The sequence below is a fragment of the Pseudopipra pipra genome, chromosome 7 (assembly GCF_036250125.1).
Source record: "Pseudopipra pipra isolate bDixPip1 chromosome 7, bDixPip1.hap1, whole genome shotgun sequence".
NCBI lineage: Eukaryota > Metazoa > Chordata > Aves > Passeriformes > Pipridae > Pseudopipra > Pseudopipra pipra.
The window spans coordinates 28,465,407-28,484,026 of NC_087555.1; the positions used below are offsets into that span (position 1 = coordinate 28,465,407).

The 18,620-nt window shown below is 42.3% G+C and overlaps 1 protein-coding gene across 3 annotated transcripts in view; it reads right to left on the minus strand.

Annotated features, from left to right (window-relative positions):
- Nucleotides 1-355: 355 nt before the first annotated feature.
- Nucleotides 356-18,620, minus strand: part of SEMA5B (semaphorin 5B) — a 282,391-nt gene continuing 264,126 nt past the window's right edge. For 2 of the 3 annotated variants that reach the window (XM_064661407.1, XM_064661406.1), the window contains exon 24: nucleotides 356-6,690. In XM_064661407.1, the coding sequence (XP_064517477.1) occupies nucleotides 6,535-6,690 (156 nt within the window). In that variant the 3' untranslated portion in view covers nucleotides 356-6,534. Of the gene's footprint in view, nucleotides 6,691-7,157; nucleotides 7,228-18,620 lie in introns of all 3 variants that reach the window. The other variant, XM_064661408.1, reaches the window with a different exon arrangement.

Consider the following 18,620-nt stretch of genomic DNA (forward strand, 5'->3'; position numbering starts at 1 on the left):
ATTTTTGAAACGCACCCAGGTTTGGCATGGAGCTCATGAGGGAGGGGAGGTGAATCGCAGGGACAACCTTTGGTGTAACATTCAGTAACAAAATTTTGTGTCCACACAGCCTACAAGTCATGACAAACTTAATCCAAACCTGGGCCTCAGGATGGAACCAGAGTGCAGACAGGGAGGAAGGATGCTTCAACTCCCCATCTCTGCTCAAGCAGCTTAGTGGATTTTGCATTGCCATTAGCCACCAAGGTCAGGGGGAAGCTCCTCCATGTTCCTGATGACCCATTGTACCAGTGCTGTCAGGAGCCCCGGACGCGCCACGCACTGCCCACGAAGGGGAAATAACTAACTCACAGGCTTGTCAGGTTGTTCTGTTTTATTTCTGAATTATTCTTTACATTGTACAATATATAAAAATACAGAGTACCCAAAAAAAATTCACAGTGTCTAAAGGCAGTGATTACAGTCTAGGTCACCTTTATGCTAAAGTACCATCAAGTTCAATTGCATAGGAAGGGTGATGTGCCTTCACAACAGAGTCCAATAATACTCTTCAGGTTTTGTTGTTTTGGGGCAAGCATTCTGTGTTGGCATAATTGTTTCCCATGTATCCAAGATCCAGTATTGCATCTGTCACTCTCCCACCTCAACTACAAGCTAAATCCTATCATTTCCAACTCACATACCATACATCCTCCCTAAAGCTTCCTCTGTAGGAATGCTCCTATTTAAGTACATCACTTTTAGACATGGGCAGGTTTGGATGCTGTCTAAGGAGGGGTGTGGATGGAAAGCACCCTGCCGAGCAGCTGGCTGGCTTTTACATTGTTTGACATTTTGGTACTAATAACATTTTTGCTTCAGTTATTAATGGCCTGTCCACACCATCCTCTGCTTGACTCTGCAGCCTGCGAATCAGCAGCATCCTGCTGGATTACAGAGCTGTCAGACCCAAGAGTGCAGCATTTATGCTTTCCACAATCAGATTTGTTTAAAACCAAATCGTGGCTGGGACCTGCAGAAAGCCAAATGCTGCTCTTACAGCACTGAACCCTCTCAAACAGCAGGGGTGAGTTTGCAGCTGAGGCTGGAGGCAGAATGTTAAAAACAAAAAGTTCAAGACCCAAACTTATGTTGAATGCAATTGAGCACTTATATTCGTGGCTATGTAAATAGTGGGTTGCTGGTTTTGCTCCTCCAAGCAGGACTAATACAGACACTAATATTTCCCAAAGGGTCCAAAGGAGGAATTTCCAGATAGAACATGTGAGAGTGGGTAAGTCCCACAAGGACCCAGCTCCAGAGGGGTTTCTGCCGAGTTTTGAAGGCTCTGGCAATCAGGCAACGCAAAATTGGACAGAAACCTCTCTCACCTACCCCAAAACTGCTCTTGAAGCCACCTGATGTTTCCTCTTAACAAGCTTAAGGGAAAGATTCACCTATTGGAGTTTGGGCTTGGTCATGAGGGCATTACAAAGTGATTTGTTGAAAAAAAAAAATTCTTCAAACCCCATTTATTGGGTATTTCTCTCTTATACCAGACAGCTCCAAGGGTTGCTGTGCCCTGCCATGCATATGGGCTGCATATGGGCTGGCTCATGGGATCAACAGGGCAAGAAATGGATGCAGAGCCTTGGCCACTAAGCAGAAAGCTTCAGAGACACACAGGGCACCGCGTGCCTGACTCCCATGGGCCCGTGGCTTTTTTTGGAGCTCTCTGAAAACCAAAAGCCATGGGTTTGCAGGCTTTCTGTTTTTTCAAATTTTGTATTAAAATCTCCTAGTGTGACCATAAGGCAAGGCTTGTAATGCAGATCATTAACTCAGAAGGCAGTTACTGACTTCTTAAACATGGAAGATGACAGTTTTCCTGTTCTAACAGATGATGTCTTTTGCTCTAATGGTACCAGATTTGTTACTCCTACTTGCTATTTTAATTTTCTTTGCACGATTACTCCCTACTTATAATTAGAAAAACAATAGAGGGATAGACATGAGAAATTTGGGAGCTTATTCTGAAAATATAAGCAGTAACAAGTATCTTTTTCTTAATCACTCTTAACAAGAATGATTCAGGGGAGAATCAGCATTTCTAACTAGAAAAATCAATTTACTTTTCAATTAAAAAATTATATTTCATTTACCTCAAAAATGGGTTTTTAAACCTAACAGAAAGGACACTAGATTTTTACAGGGTTTTTTCTTTGCTTTGTCCCTGTGGTATTTGAATACCAGCACCGCCTTTCATTCTAAGTTTCCTCTGCAGGCATTTTGCTAAATATATATATTGCGTGTGTATATATTATAAATATATACTGTATCTATCCACTGATAGATGTATACACTGTTACAAAAAAAGAGTAAGTTGTTACACAAACTTTACATTTACATTTTTATATATATATTTTTATATATATATATATAACTCTCCCCCACTACATTTGGTACAAAGAATAAATCAATCTCAATGGACAGCAGTTTTCTCTCCAGGTGGGCTGAACATCAGATTATCACTGGAGCCATCAAACTGTTTGTGTCAGACACGGGCTCCATTCCTGCTCTCTGTTGATTTCAAACCAAATACTTTGTTTTCTGAACGTAAGGCATTAGGAACACTAGTGGAGAGACAATACATGTTCTTCTCCTATAGTATCTGTACAGTTCATATATTTAAGAGCAGCCCTGGCTCACATGCTGAACATTCAAGTGCACCCTTGGAGCAACAGCACCTCTTACGCGATGGTTTGATCATCGAGTGGTTTGTATGTTAGCGAGCAGCACAAGGTATTTCTGCTGGGTGACAGCTGCTCAAGGAAAGCCTGACAGCAACAGCACAACACAGCCTGGATAGCACCATCATGTACACCCCTTTGGCTTTTTTCACTTCCATGGAAAAAGAAAGAATGGCCTAATTAAAGATGTTTCCACTACATACTTGGCTGTAAGATTTCCATCATATTTCACACATTGTATACCTGAATACTACCCAAAGGCTTTGCAGAGACACAGTGTCTCCAGACCTACACAGAAACTGCTCAGGGTTCCCCTTCTGTCTTAGAAGTAAAAAAAAAAAAAAAAAAATATATATATTATATGAGTCTTTTGTCTTTTGGAAAGCAATATTCCCACAGGAAATGCATTTCCAGTGTACTTTGAGATGGCCTTAGGAATAGGAAGTTTTAGCAAGTTTAACATCCAGCTGTAAAAGCAATTCAAACTGATACAGATATTACAGACCTGATGCTCAATGTGCTGAATTACCTGGATTGCAAGATATCACTGTACATGGTGTCATTAACCTGCCACGCATTAGAGAGCTCATAAAAAATGCAACTCTCACACCGCATTAACATCCTCCTTAAAGAACTGCACTCTCCTGCAAACATTAATTGAGTAATAAGTGTTCTGATTTCTTTTTTTTCACTCTCTCCTGGATTCTGCTTTCTGCTTGAATGGAGACTACAGCCCCTTGCTGTGATTGCCAATTACATGAAAAAGGGCTGAATCCATTTGGATGGCTGGTAAGAAGGAATGTCTTGATGAAACTACAACCACATGCATCACCCTCAAAGCATTTGCCTCCAATAGCCTCCAATATCCACCTCCTGAGCACAATGGCAGTAATCACCTGTCTTGGTGAGTTGAACACTTAAATAATTTCATCTACTATACAGTACTTTGGGAAAAAAAATCAGTTTCCATCATGTTATTCTGTGAAGCCAAAAATGGAAAAAATGTTTGGGGGTGGAGGGGGAAAGAGAAAGGAAAAATAAAAAATTGAGATAATTGCAAGGTTTGACTTGCTCACATCCCTCCCCAACTCCAGCTGCAATCTTGCCATGTGCATGGTAATTGCAGAGTGTGTCAATACAGGGAATCTTCTGAAGGGGAAGCTCAGAGACGGCTTTGATTTTACCATGGCTAGAACGATCCTGGGAGCCAGTGTTTTCTCCTGAATCACATAAACTAAATCTGGGCAATCCCATCCTGATAGTCTAATATAATAATTTTCAACCCCATGGCTACATACTTGTTAAAATTACTTTTAATTGGGATCTTCAGTGTTGCTGACAGGAATGTGGAAATTCAGTGAGACAGAGTGAACTCGTCATGGCATGAAGGTACAAAGTCACTGCTCATCAAATGGAATTTAGGGGCCTGGGAAGAGCCTCTCTGCAGGGGCTGGTATCTGCTACCAGTGCTATCCTGCTTCCCTGGTGTTCCTGTTTCACTCCTGCTGCTCTTGCCTGGCTGTGCTGCTGGAAGGGGTCAGAAGTGCCGAACCCCCGTGCCTACTTGGAGGGTTGCAGCAGGTTGCTTCAGATAGATCTTCTACGTCTTAAAATCTATTTAAGAGCACCTCTCTCTCTCCCTCTGCCCCCCTCTATTTTATCTGGTGGGACCAGAGCAGAAGCAGGATCAGCTGCTAAATCAGAAAAGCAGCTGCTGAAGATGAGCACTGCTGAGCCGAAGGTGTCCTTGTGGCAGTGCTAATGACCCCACTCTATTACAAATATCCCTACAGCCTTCAATCACTGCAAACTGAAGTCAAACAAAGTAATTTAAAAATGGGAGGCTATTTCATACTTGCCCTCTGGTCAAACTGCCATAACACAGGCTTACAGAGCCATGCTGACTCTTCCTCACAGGAAAAGCAATATACTTGTCACAAGCAACACAGTCTTCCTTCACTTCCTACCAGCTGCCTACGTGAAAGAGCTGAGTACACAGCCCAAGCCAGACTTCCAAACAAGCGACTGCAAAGGAACAGCACTGAGCAACAATCAATGTCGGCTTACAGCGAAATCTGGAATTAAGCACAGACAGACAGGACTGCTGGGAACATGGCCGGGTCAGTGGCCAGGCACGGGCATGGCAACTGCTCGAGTAAGATGCAGACGACAAAGCCAAGCTCAGGACCACATGGAGCTCATGCGTATTTCAGGGTGTACTTTTATCTCATGCTCTGTATTGCGACATTCTAAAATCCTTAGCATCAGGAGTTCATTATAAATATTTAGAAACACTGAATGATAACAGCGGTGAACTTGTTCACGTTGCTAACACACTGGATGTAATTGTACATTAAGCACCAGCAATAAGTTTCCTTTTTGCCAAACAATTATGTCAGACAAACATCTGGTTGTAGACAACATGGCTTCTGCATCAGACTAATACAGTTCTTATAGACACAGTCACACACATACACAAAATTACATTTCAAGGCTGGATATACTGTTTAATAGTGCTACCACCCCAATTTACTTCAATAGCTGCAGCAGCATTTGTTTGTTGGGTTGTTTTTCTCAGAAAAATTAAAGAAATATTGGCAAACAATGCACATTACTCAGCTGTGTTACAATTTCACTGGAAGACACTATAAGAATGTGCAGCAGACTTTCTGGGTCATGTCAGACTATGGAAACATTCCTTACAAAAATACCTTACCCCTGCAAAGTCAGAATTATTCACTCTTTGAGAGTAAAGGAACTAAAACCCAATAATTAAACAAGAGGAAATATTAGCCCAAAGCATGGTGATTTCCCACAAGAAGAGCATGGCCTCTAAAGTTGTCTTTCCTGGCAGACGCAATCAGGATCAGAGCTAGAACAAAAGAGTTAACACTGTCTCAGAAAAAAAGAAAAAGGAAGAAAGAAAATAAGCCCATGGCTCTTGTGCGGCAATCATCACATCTCTTTTTCCACTGATATAAACATCTTTGTTTGTTAGGCACTCCAAGTTCATGTCTCCGATGTTATTCCAACATTTACTTTTCTCAGTGTCTCACTGCCTGTATAATTTTAATTAAGACTGGAAACATTCTGGAAAGCTTCTTTGGATAATGCACTTTGTTTGTGTGTTGTTTCTCATCAGCTGAACTGCATATTACCAAAGAAGGCTGCAGAGAGTATTTCCTGTAATATGAAAAGATTCTGTTGAAGATAAAGGGAACAGTGCCCTAGAAAGTTACTACTTTTTTTTCCAGAAACATTAAAAAAAAATCAAAAATAAAAAAAGGAAAAGAAAATGTTCTTCAAGTTGTTGGCACGATGGAGTGCTGTTTGGCCTGTCTCACAAGCTGTGTGTCATCCAGCACAGCATTGCTATCCTGGCTCAGGAAGGATGCTCTTCACCAGACAGACACCACTTCCCCAGGAAGGCCACCTCTGGCCTTGCTTGGAGTGCTCCTGTGTGTTGTGTGCTGCTGCACAGCAGCCACCAAGCCCAGCACACATCCCCCTCCTCGACAACGTCGGCCTTGGACAACAACACTGATCTTCCCGCCATAAACAGCTGCAGTAGTAAGAGCCATCTCCAGCCAAATGTCCACAAAAGCTCTGCAGAATGGTCCATATGCATTTTTGTCCTTGTAAGGAGATGTGCTGTTTACAAGAAATACAATTAACCAAAGGAAAAAAAAAAAAAGACCCTACTGTACAATATTTACATCTAGAGGCTGGGCCGGTATTTGGTCCATAAAATCAGTTAAAAAAAATCATATAGGAAGTTATTCAGTCCTGTAGGATCTGTCCATCATCAGCTGTTGGTAAAGGTCCTTCCAGGGGAGGCCTCGGGCCTGTAGTCATATTTATTCAGTGTACTGGGATAATAGGTTGTTGTGTACACATTGGTTTGCTGCAACGGGTAGAAGTTGGTCCTGTCGTCTGGTATCAAATTGTTCTTGTTAAGTGTCTGCAAAAGAGAAGAGGAGATGACAGGCATGGCAACAGTGCTACATAATTACTCTTTTCTACCTGTAGACAGCTCCCTCTCACCTGCCTTCTCCATCATGGTCTCTGCTGTGGCCACCACCACCTTCCCTCCAGCTGGGAGAGTAAGAGGGTACCTCGCACTCGCTATGGGGCTGGTCTGTGTGGGACCACAGCTCCTGCCAGGTCTCCTGCAGCGGACCTGTGCTCAGCTACTGCTAGGGACGGAACCCAGAGCCTTCTCCAGAGTCCCGGAGTCTCCTGGTAGATGGCGTGTTGTCTGAACATCATTGTCACACAAAACCATGCTGGGCCTACACGAAGGTTGGTGATTAATGGCAGCACTGAGTCTAACCTCTTCCAAAATGCTCGTGGTACAGCCTGCAGCTCCCTCTCATACCAGTTGCCAAAAGGCAGCTTTTCTCTTTGGAAGAGCAGGTGTGCATTTACCTGATCTCCATCTCCATTGGTAGATATCCAGGTTTGGACCCCCCGATATTAAGTGTGTCACTTCTGTAAGCTACAGTATAAGTAACAAATCATGGTCACTTTTGGAAAATCTAAAATTACTCAAAAAATTCAACAACCACGTAACAATTGTTGGAAACAATAACATAAAAAATGAGAATGACAAATGCCCCTTTTACCACAAAAATTTAGAAATGTTTCTCTTCTCCCTCCCCTCTTCCCACCAGCAAACAGATGTCCCCCTCTCCCCAGATTAAAGCCCATTGCTATGCCAGCTGTTACGTATGTACAAGGATAAAATCACATTTTATGTGTGTGTGTGCAGTAATTCTAGGGAACTTTCTCCCATGTCACTGTCATCTGTGAATTTGTTGGAGGAACTTTTATAACTTTTTTCAAATAACCCCTGGATTAAATTTCTTATCCCTCTATCTGGTCTCTGTCACTCAGCAGTGCACCTTTAATGGCTGTTGTGCAGGGAACTCACTCCTTTGATCTAGGAGTCAACACTAGGTGTGCTGCTACAGCATCCTTATGTTCAGGGCACATTTAATTAACAGCACATTTAAACCGAGTAGGAGCATCTCTCCTGTCAGGAGCAGAGGTGGAGAGGTCTAATGAGGCAACAAGTCCTGGGGCCTAATGGTTGTTGTCCACAACTCAATGTTCCTGGGGGAACCACTTTACCTCAGTTCCCCCTTGAGACAAACACCTCATACCTGACCCAGCTCAGGGCAAGATAAAAACTAATTAATAATGCTCAAGTCTATGAACAACCCAGCTCTGTTAGCTTTAACTGACCCATCTAACTTCGGTCAACTCAGTTTCAGGCATTGTGGTTTTGTCAAAGGCAAGAATTATGTGAGGGCAGGTGCAGATGAAAATTTCTGGGGTAGCCCCTGATACCCCCCCAGCCCCAGCAGCAGTGGGGTGACCTGACACCAGTGGAGGCCCAACTTTTAGGAGACTACAGTTGGCAAGTGGGGTCTCAACCTGTGCATTTGCCTGTTGCACAGTCAGGGCTTAGCCACATCCCAGCTGTGACCCCTGAAATGATCAGCTACCCCAGGCTCAAAGACAAGACCACAGGCAGCACATTTATCTCCCAATTTCTTTGTAATCGAAGTTTTACTGCGTGAGGAGGGGGAGAGGAGGAGGAAGAAAAGAAAATGCTTTCTTCTAATCAGATAGCAGATTGACAGCTACAGCTACCATGGGAGCTAACAACTCCCAGTTTCATATAAGACATTAGGAGGAAAAGCTTTCCTATGACCAAAGTACCCTGCAAAGAAATTTCCCAGTTGCTGAACAACCCAACGAGTTTTTCAGAAATGAGCACTATCTGAAACATCTCATCCATGAAAACTGGAAGAGACCCAGCCCCCTCCTGGTCTGACTGCCATGTCTCCCTGCCTGGAGTCTCTAAAATGACCCCACAGCACAACAGTTGTAGGAAACAAGGAGAGAATTTGTATAGGCATGCTGTGACAAATATTTTCAAAGAATGAGAATTTGTGCCCTTCAATATGAAAGAAAACAAAATGCCATGCTTTGCTCCCAGTCACCTGAAAAAATATTAAGGTAGTGGGGGCAACAGTTGGATGCTTTGTGCTGGAGCCTGGGAAACAAGGAAGTCCTCAATCCTCAGTCCTCCACTACTTGCTATGCTTCCTTGGGAAATCCAATTAATTGCTCTGTGCTTCTGTATCTTCTGACTCAGCTTGAGAAAAACCTTTGAGATCCCTGGAAAAATGCACTCTACTAAGTACTACCACTGAGTATTTGGGGGAACTGCTCTCTGGCGAACCCCACAGGTGTTCATATCAGCTGTACACAATGAATGCTGTTTCCTGTTGGTGTTTCTAGCCCAGGACACCTGCTGCAGGCACCATAACTCCATGGCCACAGTCCGCCACAGCAGCAGGAAGCGGTTGAATCCCACTGCCGCAGTTTCTCCGGGCTCTCTTGAAGGTGGTCCAGTATCCAAGCCTTGTCTGGGTCACTTTTTGGGATGGTTAAGATTCATAACATGCCAGGACTACCATGTCTGAAACTTAGTGACGTCAAAATCCTGGAATAGCTCAGGACTGTCTTGATCTGAGGACAAAGGCCTCAAGACTCAACTGTTTTGACTTTCAGATGGAAAATCCCTATGAGTTTCAACATGTCTCACAGTATTCCAAACTAGCCCACTACAACAGATCTAGCATTTAATTAATGTGATTTGCATTTTTCCCCTCTCTCTTTTCTTATTTTCATATAATATTTAATTAGGAAAAACCCCACAACTGGTCCTTTGCTCTTTTTGGTTTTATTTTTGAGGGAGGGCTTGTACGTTAGGGAAATACCTTATGACAATGGTTTAGTGGAATTTATAATGCAATTAGCTGCAAAGAATTTATCTCCGGAAATGCTGCGATGGCAGTAGTGTCCTAAATCAGCATGATCAATGTGCACTGCCTTCACATTTCCCCACACAAACTTACTGTCTGTCTCATTTTAATAAATAGACGATTAGGTTCCTTGTCACTAGAAATTGGTTGATATTTTGAAGAAGGAAAATTAGGCAGCAGTGAATTTAGAGATGTACACAGACACACTCATGCATTCACTGCAGGAGAAGGGGTGTGTGCAGTTAAACCTCTCTGGGTGGACTCACATGCTGCTTTACTCAAGCATTAATCCTTGCTCTCATCCTGCAATGCTGTGACACTACAGAGATGGCCAACAACTTTCCTTTTGGAAGATATTTCCCCAATGTTATGTGTGTTATGCCATCAAGGTCAGAGCCTCCTGACACCTCGAACTCACAGGAGTTACTGTGGGGATGAGAACAGCCTGCTGCACCCACAGGTGGCCCCACCAATACTGATCAGTCCCAAAAGGAAAGGCAAGAGTCGCCACCACTGCACAACTACAGTTGTGCAAACAAAAACAAACACATAAATGAACACGGACCACACCCTGGCTCCCAGCCCAACTCCTCCCTCTCCACCTCAGCCACCTCTGAGCCAAGTCCCCAGTATTACAGGGGCCAAGAAGTGGTTGTTGAAGACAATACTCAACAAGTCCTTCTAGAAGGGACAATCCTCCGGTGCTTTTGCAGGGACTGATCAGTGGCTGCAGTAACTAAGGTGACTGAAGCAGCACAGCAGGCATACACACAATGTATTTCAAACACTGAGGAAAATGTATCTCAGGCCCTCATTGTGGTCCTATCCTGCCTTGAGAAAAAAGAAGTTTTTGGTATTTGTGCAAGCATAATATTCCCTATACAAGGTGAGTCCAGATTTCGAGCTAATATGAAAACCTGCGGGATGTGCTTAGAAAAAGTGCTCCATTCAACTAATAACTAGTTCTTTTAACTGCTTCCTCCCTTCCAGTATGAACCATGCCATCCTGGCATATTTAATAAAAGCTTTTTCCTCTGGTCTGTTCGCCACTAACCTCAATTCAAGGACCTGTTAGCAGAAGGTAAGCCACCAGCATGCACTAATCCAACCAAGTAGACACTCAAAAGCAGGCACAACTTAACTGCTTTCTTTAAATGACTCTTGACTATGATACATTGCCATATGACTAACATAATTTTAAAAAATATATGACCCGGGAATTCTGCTTTGTCGAGCAGGGATGTTTTCAGATGGACTAAGATGGTTATGGCTTTAAGAAAATGTAAAAGAGCAGCAGTTTGCTCCATTATACATGATCTGTCAACTAACCAAAAGGTCCAGTCTTGTTGTCAGTGAATTGCATGTCTATGCCAAGCACAACAGAATCCTGAGTATTTCAATATTTACAGAACTATATGAACAATTTGTGATCACTCATGCTTGTGTATTAGCAATTAGAACTAGAAGAGTCTGAAGGGAAGGGTTACAGATATCCCCCTTGTGTTGGGCTCTGCCCCCCAGGATTCACACTGGAGGCAGAACATTTACATGAAATCACAGGCTGTTTCTCCCAAGGTACAGCCAAATGTGTTAAACATGACTGTATTGTACCATATGCATACATTTAACTTTGTTCAGCTCTCCCCATTGATATTTTTAGCCTCAGTCATCATTCAGATTTTCCGGTTGTTCCTTTTTCTCCAGCAAGGCCTTGCCACTATTCCCCAAAATTCTGCCTCTGCTCCAAATCATTAAGTCATTATCCACTGACCTTCTTGCTTACATTCTCCCAGATGTATCAAAACATCTTTGCACGTAACAGTATGGGACTTGCAGTACTACTCCCATCCTACAGCTGCAAGTATAAGCTCCATAAACATTTCTTACACACATAAACAGATCAAATGCTCCAATTTTCAATATACAGTCATGAAAATTTCAAAACTTGATTTAAAAAAAAGATGAACATCTTCCCACTCCCAATTAAAAGGAATTCCATATATTTTTTGAGAAGTTGAAGTGAAAAGGATACTTCTAAAAGCATCTGATACACACACAATTAATACCAAAATAATGTAGTTCCCACAGGGTAACATATGATGGCAAGATTTCCTTAATCTACTCATGTAGAAAGCACTCAGCTTTCTGGAGCTCAGCATTCTCTCTGAGCTCCAGATCTTCTTTTCTATTTTGGGGGTGGTGCGGAGGAAAAGTCAGCAAGTTTCCCAGGAGTTTTGTAGGTTAATCTTCACCAGCTATGCAGCACCATAGTCCCAAGTGAAGTCAGTGAGCAAAGAAAATTCCCCTCAACCTCACAGTTTCTCCACTATTTCCCTGTTGATGGGTGTTTAATTTCAGTTCTTCCATCTCCCACCTGTGACATTTTCCTCTTTAAAAACATAAAAAAGAAAGAAAAAGTTGGGAGACCTTCAAGGACAGCTTCAAACCACTCTGTCCAGATTTATGATTGCCACCTCTTTAACCTCTGAAGAGGCTGAACAATGCAGAGTGCACCTTTCCAATGGCCATGACTCATCAGAGATGTGCCACCCGTGCCAGGGCTGCATAGTTACAAGTTTCCATCTTGAAAGTTTGTTTGTAATGTAGAACATCCCACGTTCTACAAAGAAAACTTCCCCTTTATCACAGAGAGAGTTCAGGCACTGAGGAACCAGAGGTAACAATTCCCATCACTGGTCATCCACTGTGGACACATGCGAAGATCTAAAATCAGGCTCGAGGTAGGAGACAGCAACTTTGCAGCCAACCCATTCCTCTTAGTAAATCCAAATGAAGCCCACGTGCATCCTGCCTCTGCAGGAATCAAGGACAACCTTCCTGCTGAACTCAGTCACACAATTATCCCTAAAAGAATTGAGAGAGGCTTTCCAATTTTCCTTGGAACAACATCCAACGGACCTCCTGTAGCAACAGTGGGATAGCCATTACACCCCCTCATTCTCCAGGAAAATGGAGGGATAAGGGAATTGTGCAATGATGTAATGAAGCCAAGATCCAACGTTTAGGTTCTTTTGTGCTTCTTTTAAGTAGTTTGCTTCTTGCAGTGAAATCTGATTAAGTAAAATGCCTTTTTGATGCAGATTAGCTGTTTTATGGAGCTAGCCATGCCTCGTTGTTAAAGGATGTTACATTTTGCATTGTAGGAACATTAGCCAAATTACTTAGGGTTGTGGAAATATATTAATATTATGAAACATTTCCCACAGCTTGTACATCTCTGGAAGTACCAAGGCAGAGATCTCAGAATTATAATTAACCAGTAAATTTGGAAATAATTAGCATAATAATTACATTTCAACAAAATAAACCATACAACTAAAATAACCTCTTTTGGCAATAATTGACACCAAGAAAATACATGACGTCTGGCCCACCCACATGCTCCCTTTCTTCTGATCAACTGGATGCCACAACACTGCTGTGCCTCTCCAGCTATGCATTACAAATAACCCTGGAAAGATGGAAAGTTGCCAGAAAGACCTTATGAGACCCATGTATTTACTCCAAGCTAGGAGTGATTTTTAAGACTCAAATGATTCTTCTTTCTGATCTTTCTTAAAAAACTTGCTTAGTGTCTTACACTCAGCAAACTATCTCGTCTGATGTTTTTATAAAATCTCTTAAGCTCTGCCTACATGAAGCCAAAAGCAGCAGTGGCCAGGGTTTATGCATTGAGTTTTTTTCTGATTAATTCAATAAGGCTGTTTGCAGGATTTACAGTGAAGTGTACATGTACAGATGAGGAACCTATTTTCTATATAAGAAGGCTATTCCTCCTGAAATGAGATACAAAAAAATCCCACCGGGACACTAAACTTATGATTGCATGTTCTTTTTGGATGGGAGCTTACCGTATTTTCAGACTGGAAATTCTTTGTTCACTGTTATTGGTAAATAAATTAAGCAACTCCCAAATGATGGCAGCATCTGTAGATGTGCTCAGGTTGACAATAGAACTAACATGCAATTATAAGAAAATGAATAGCTACAGTTATCTATAGCCATTTGAAAATAGCTATTTAATCCCTGTACTTCGGAGGGAGTGAAGTTATATTACTGCCATTTTAAACTTATAAAAACCTTCAGAGTTGGCAACATAAAGGACCATTGTCAGAAAGATGCTTTGGCACACCTCTGACTTTAAGCGCATGAGTAAGATGGCAAAACAAAATGCATGTAATAGTAAGGCAAAGAAGTATTTTTCTGAACTGGAAACTGAATTCTGAGGAGTTGATGGAAACCATCCCACTGGCAAGTGCAGGTGTCTAGCCTAAAGCTTGCTATTTTATCCCTGGCTTGCCTATGATTTGGTGGTGGCAACAGCCATGACGTGGTGTCCAGACACAAAAGAGGAATTCAGGGCTGCCCCAACTGCTTCCCAGTATAGCTGGTGAACAGGATATATCAGACATGGTCTCAGCTGTGTGGGAAGGTGTAAACTGTCTCCTTGCTGCACTCCTGTGCCTTGGTGTTTGCCCTTCCTGGGTCCCCCACGTATACAAAAGTGTTACTACAGAGGGTCATCAGCTGAACTACACCATGTGCTCCTGAACATGCTTTAGTACTCAGACAAATTCACCAGAGCCATAACTGTGGCCCTCTAAAAGTAAGACAAATAGACTACATTGGATTCAGATGATAGTTTGGAGCACTGGGCTATACTGGGCTTCAGCTGATGGTACCTAGTAAGGGCTGTCTGGGGGAAGCAGCTCTCACTGCCTTGTGCAGTTGTACTGGAGCAAGCAGCCTTGAGTTTTCAGATGGCCTCAGAGCTGCTTGTTCTGGTGAATTACCAACACAAGTCATGCAGCCTGGTGCCAGCCCACAGCACTACATTGGCACTGAGAATTGCAAAGGTGTAACTGCAGTGGTGAAAAAAAAAAAATAGTAAAAAAGTAAAAACTGGGCCTAATTTGCCATCTGCTAACTCCATTCAGTCTCTCCTAGTCTTACTGCTTTCCAAATTCTCCCACCCTCTAAATAGCTGCTTTTTGATTATTTTCTTCAAGATTGCTTTGTTTTCTCCCCACGTTACATCTCACCTTGCTATTTCCTCTCTACATTTGTAACCTCCTCAGGTCATTTTCCATTATTTCTATACCAGTGGATGTTTTTTTGACACACCTCCCAGTTTAATATCTTCTACTAGTTTAATTAACACACTGACTGCACTCTCTCCAAGCTCGTTAATGAAGATATTAAATAAAGCCAAACCTTGCATTACTGCTTGCAGTGCCCCAAACAAGTCCTCCCCATAGCCCTGTTTGTTCCCAATAACAACTGCCCGATGTTCACAGTCCATTAGCCAAGTTTCAATCTCTACAGCAGCATTCCTGTCCAAGCCAATTTCTATTTACACACCACAAGATTATTTAAGACACCAATACCACCCTCTTTTCTTTAGATATATGGACCAGTAAAGCTACATCTTTAACCAGCTGAGAATCTGCTCTTATGCAGTTTCATGCTTTCCCTTCATTCCCTAATGCTGAAACTCTACAAAACCAGGTTATGTTTGATTTCTTCTTGCTCAGCATTAGGTCCTGGATCAGCCTGTCAGTTCAGCCCAACCACCTTTAATTTCATCAGGGTATGTGATATGATGCCTCTCAAATATTAATTCTGATCTCCCTGCATATTAATGCTGACAGAGATTTGTTTCAATGAGTTTCCACTGCTGTAACTGAAAGTACAGTCAAGTCAATCCCATTTGTTTCTCCTGGTTTCACTCTCTAGTATGGCCCTGACTGCCAAATTTTACAGATGAAGCAGGATTTAACACCCCATTGATACGTTTTGTTGAATGGGGAAGGTCCAGGCATACTCTAGTGATTGTGGGCCTGTATGCTTACAGATGTTTCGTCTTATACCCAAATCCAACTGGCATTTCCCACACAGACTTACTGGAGCTACTTGTGTGACTTTAGTGCATTGGACTTCTGTAGCTTAACAGTGACTCAATTAGCAGGGAGGAAATTGGCCTGCTTTCTCACAAACACTTTTGTATTACCTTTGCATTTCGCAGCACTGGGGTTTTGCCCAAGATCCATGATATTTGTAAAGGTAATTGGAGTTGTTCATTAGCTGGTTCTCACAGACTCTGGGATCCGGTCCATCTAGATTCCTTCATCCGCAGATTTTCAGTTCTTTTCTTTATTCACATGCTCTGTGCCAAATCTCAGGACAATATTAGAGCTGACTTAATGAGGATTCCCCCAGCTATATGGGAATGCAGGCAGAGTTACTCCTGCTTTCCCTATGCCAAATCTATCGTGCATCTAAAAATGATGCACCAGGGAAAAGTGGCAACAGCTGTAGCGTTGCCACAGCCTGTGCAGCCTGTGCTGTGGCATCAGCCAGTGCATCCTGAGCAGCCCCGAGCTCTCAATTACTCTTTAGGACAGGGCGGTCATGGTTCAGAAAAAAAAGCTCAGGTGTTTCATCTATCCTCCCTCAGAGGTGCCAAACACATTATGGATGTTGAGCTCTAGTCCTGAATACTGACATAGCTATTTTTATTTTCTATGCATGTAGCTCCATTTCTTTATAATTCTACTTAAAAATCCATTATTTGCAAGTGGAACTGTTCCAGAAGAATCGTGAGGCAGCTCCCCTCCAAGTGTAGCACAAAGGTTATATGTTTTCTGGTATTTATTGTTTGACTAATATTACCCTCTCCCTTCACTTAGCTCCCTGCCTCTTTCATGGCTCCCTTTAAACTCTTCTGCAAACACATAATTAACTCCTCCTGCACATCTTGGCAGCACTGAGAATTTCCCAGCTCAGCTAATGCACATAACACTGCTAGCCAGAACTTCGAGGAGACAAGGAGTGGAGAATCACTTCAAGCACCTGGACCAAGGGAGAACCATTAACTTCTAGCAAATGAGGCGAGGGTATATTTGAAATATTCCTCTGCTGACCAGTAGAGGGAAGTCATGTACGTACACAGCAGCCAGTCTAGTGCAATTTTGTTATTCCCATTCCAGCAGTTCTTCATTTAATTCTCCTTCTTCCAGCACAGCTGGATGGGTGCAGGCATGTACATGTCAACCTCAGAGAAATTAGGAAGGGCAAAAATTGCAAGAAAAAGCTAATATCAGTCATTAGAGCAATTAATGTAGCTGGAAAAATCAGATAAACTTTTGAACACATCTGTCTGTCTTCAGTTCTGAAACAGCAGCTCACATGTTCAAAAACCTGCCAGCTTTTCAAGCTATGCTTATTGATCTAATTAAAAACAAACCAAAACTTGTCTGCCTACAAATAGATTATCACAGCTGCAGTACCACTATTCCAAAGAAAGGCTTGTGTGAGCATCTATGATGACTAGCCCAGTCTGTGAGAAGCAGAGCAAGGACCATATCCCTAACCTGGGTGTAGAGGACATACGCCTGGTTGTAAAGGAGGAGCAGAGAAGGCTGAGTCAATAAAAAGAACATGACAGGATTAATATGAAAGCATCTACCCCCAGTGTCAAAACTTCTCAATATGGCTTAAAGAGGAAAACAAAAAGTCATCCCAAAAGCCAGACTCTCTCAAAATGGTGAGGAAGAGGGAACAATGCAGATTCCCACCCTATAGAGAGCAACAACAGCCCTGTGAAGAAAAGAAGGTTTGCATGAAAAACAGATGGAGTGGGGACCCAATTCCCATTGGGGGTCTTTGTGAGCAGCTGCTTAGTATCCCAGAGGGAGCAGGAGCAAGGTAATGTTCAGATCTGAACTGGCAGTCTCCTCTAGTCTTAAATACTTTGTCTATGAGAGTGCCATATCTGTGACTCACACACAGCAACCCACTGAGCCCCTGCTGCCATGGGGTGGGGACAGTGCCAGGAGATGCACATCCCTCTTTGGGCACAATCATCCCAGGACAGCCACACCTCCAGGCATGCCTGACTGCTCAATTTGACTTGAGCCAATGATATAAAGGGAAGAAAAGACACTAATAGATTTTGACTGAGACGCACCACTTAATCCTTTTTTCCCCATCAGTAAGCTCTCTTGCTTTCCCTTCATAGCAGGCATTATGCAAATCAAGAGTCCCCTGAAGTGATATTTGCAACTGCAGGATCATACAAGAAAGGGCACAATGCTCCTTTGCCAATACAACCCCCTGCCCCTACCATTCTTTTTCAAATAATACTATACTCATGGTAAGTACTAAAAATACGTACTCTACCATTCAAGCACTTAATGTTCTTAAATGCCACTTTGTTCAAGGGAAATAGCCTTTGTTAAACATGAAATTCACTGGGAACAATTTATATTTCAATCTGATTTACTGTATTTATTTATATATTTATATATAGAGATGTATTTATTTTCTCCAGCTGATTAAATCAGCTAAATCTCTCTCTCAAACGCCATGCAGCTAAAAGAAATACTTAAGGGAGACTGTTGATAACTTATTCATAATGTTGGGTATCATCAACTACTGCCTTATGTGTGAACTTTACAGCCACTTCCTGGTGCTTGAATGATGCACAATAAAAGGGTCACTGGGAAAAGAAAAAAGCTTGTAACATAGTGCTACCAGTGTATGTGCTGTGATCACCAAAATTAAATGGGTTAGCCAATTTCAGCTGAAGTAGCAACATATCAAATTCAACGACAGGACACTGAAACACAAAGTTTTGCATGGAGAAGCAAACATCCTCAGTGACCAAGGCTGACTTTGACAAACATTCCTCTAGGGCACTTGACAGCAGTTAAAGCTATCTAAACTTAAACCACTGGCAGTCTCCTCGCTATAAAAAGAGGTGTGATTTTCAGCAGCAATGAAAACGACCATCACCAAGAGAGAGACATTTAAAATCCATACAGAGGTTCACTTTCCTACTCCCTGAGCTTTACTGCTTTTTGCAATGTTAAAAGCCACACCAAACACCCAGCTTGTTGTTCTATTCAGAAGGATTCTTCTTCCAAAGACAGAATTGATTTCTGTTTCTTATCTCTCTCTGTTGGTATTTTATTGACATGAATTATTTGGGATTAGCAATGAAGTGTGGATCACAAGGTCCAGCAACCTT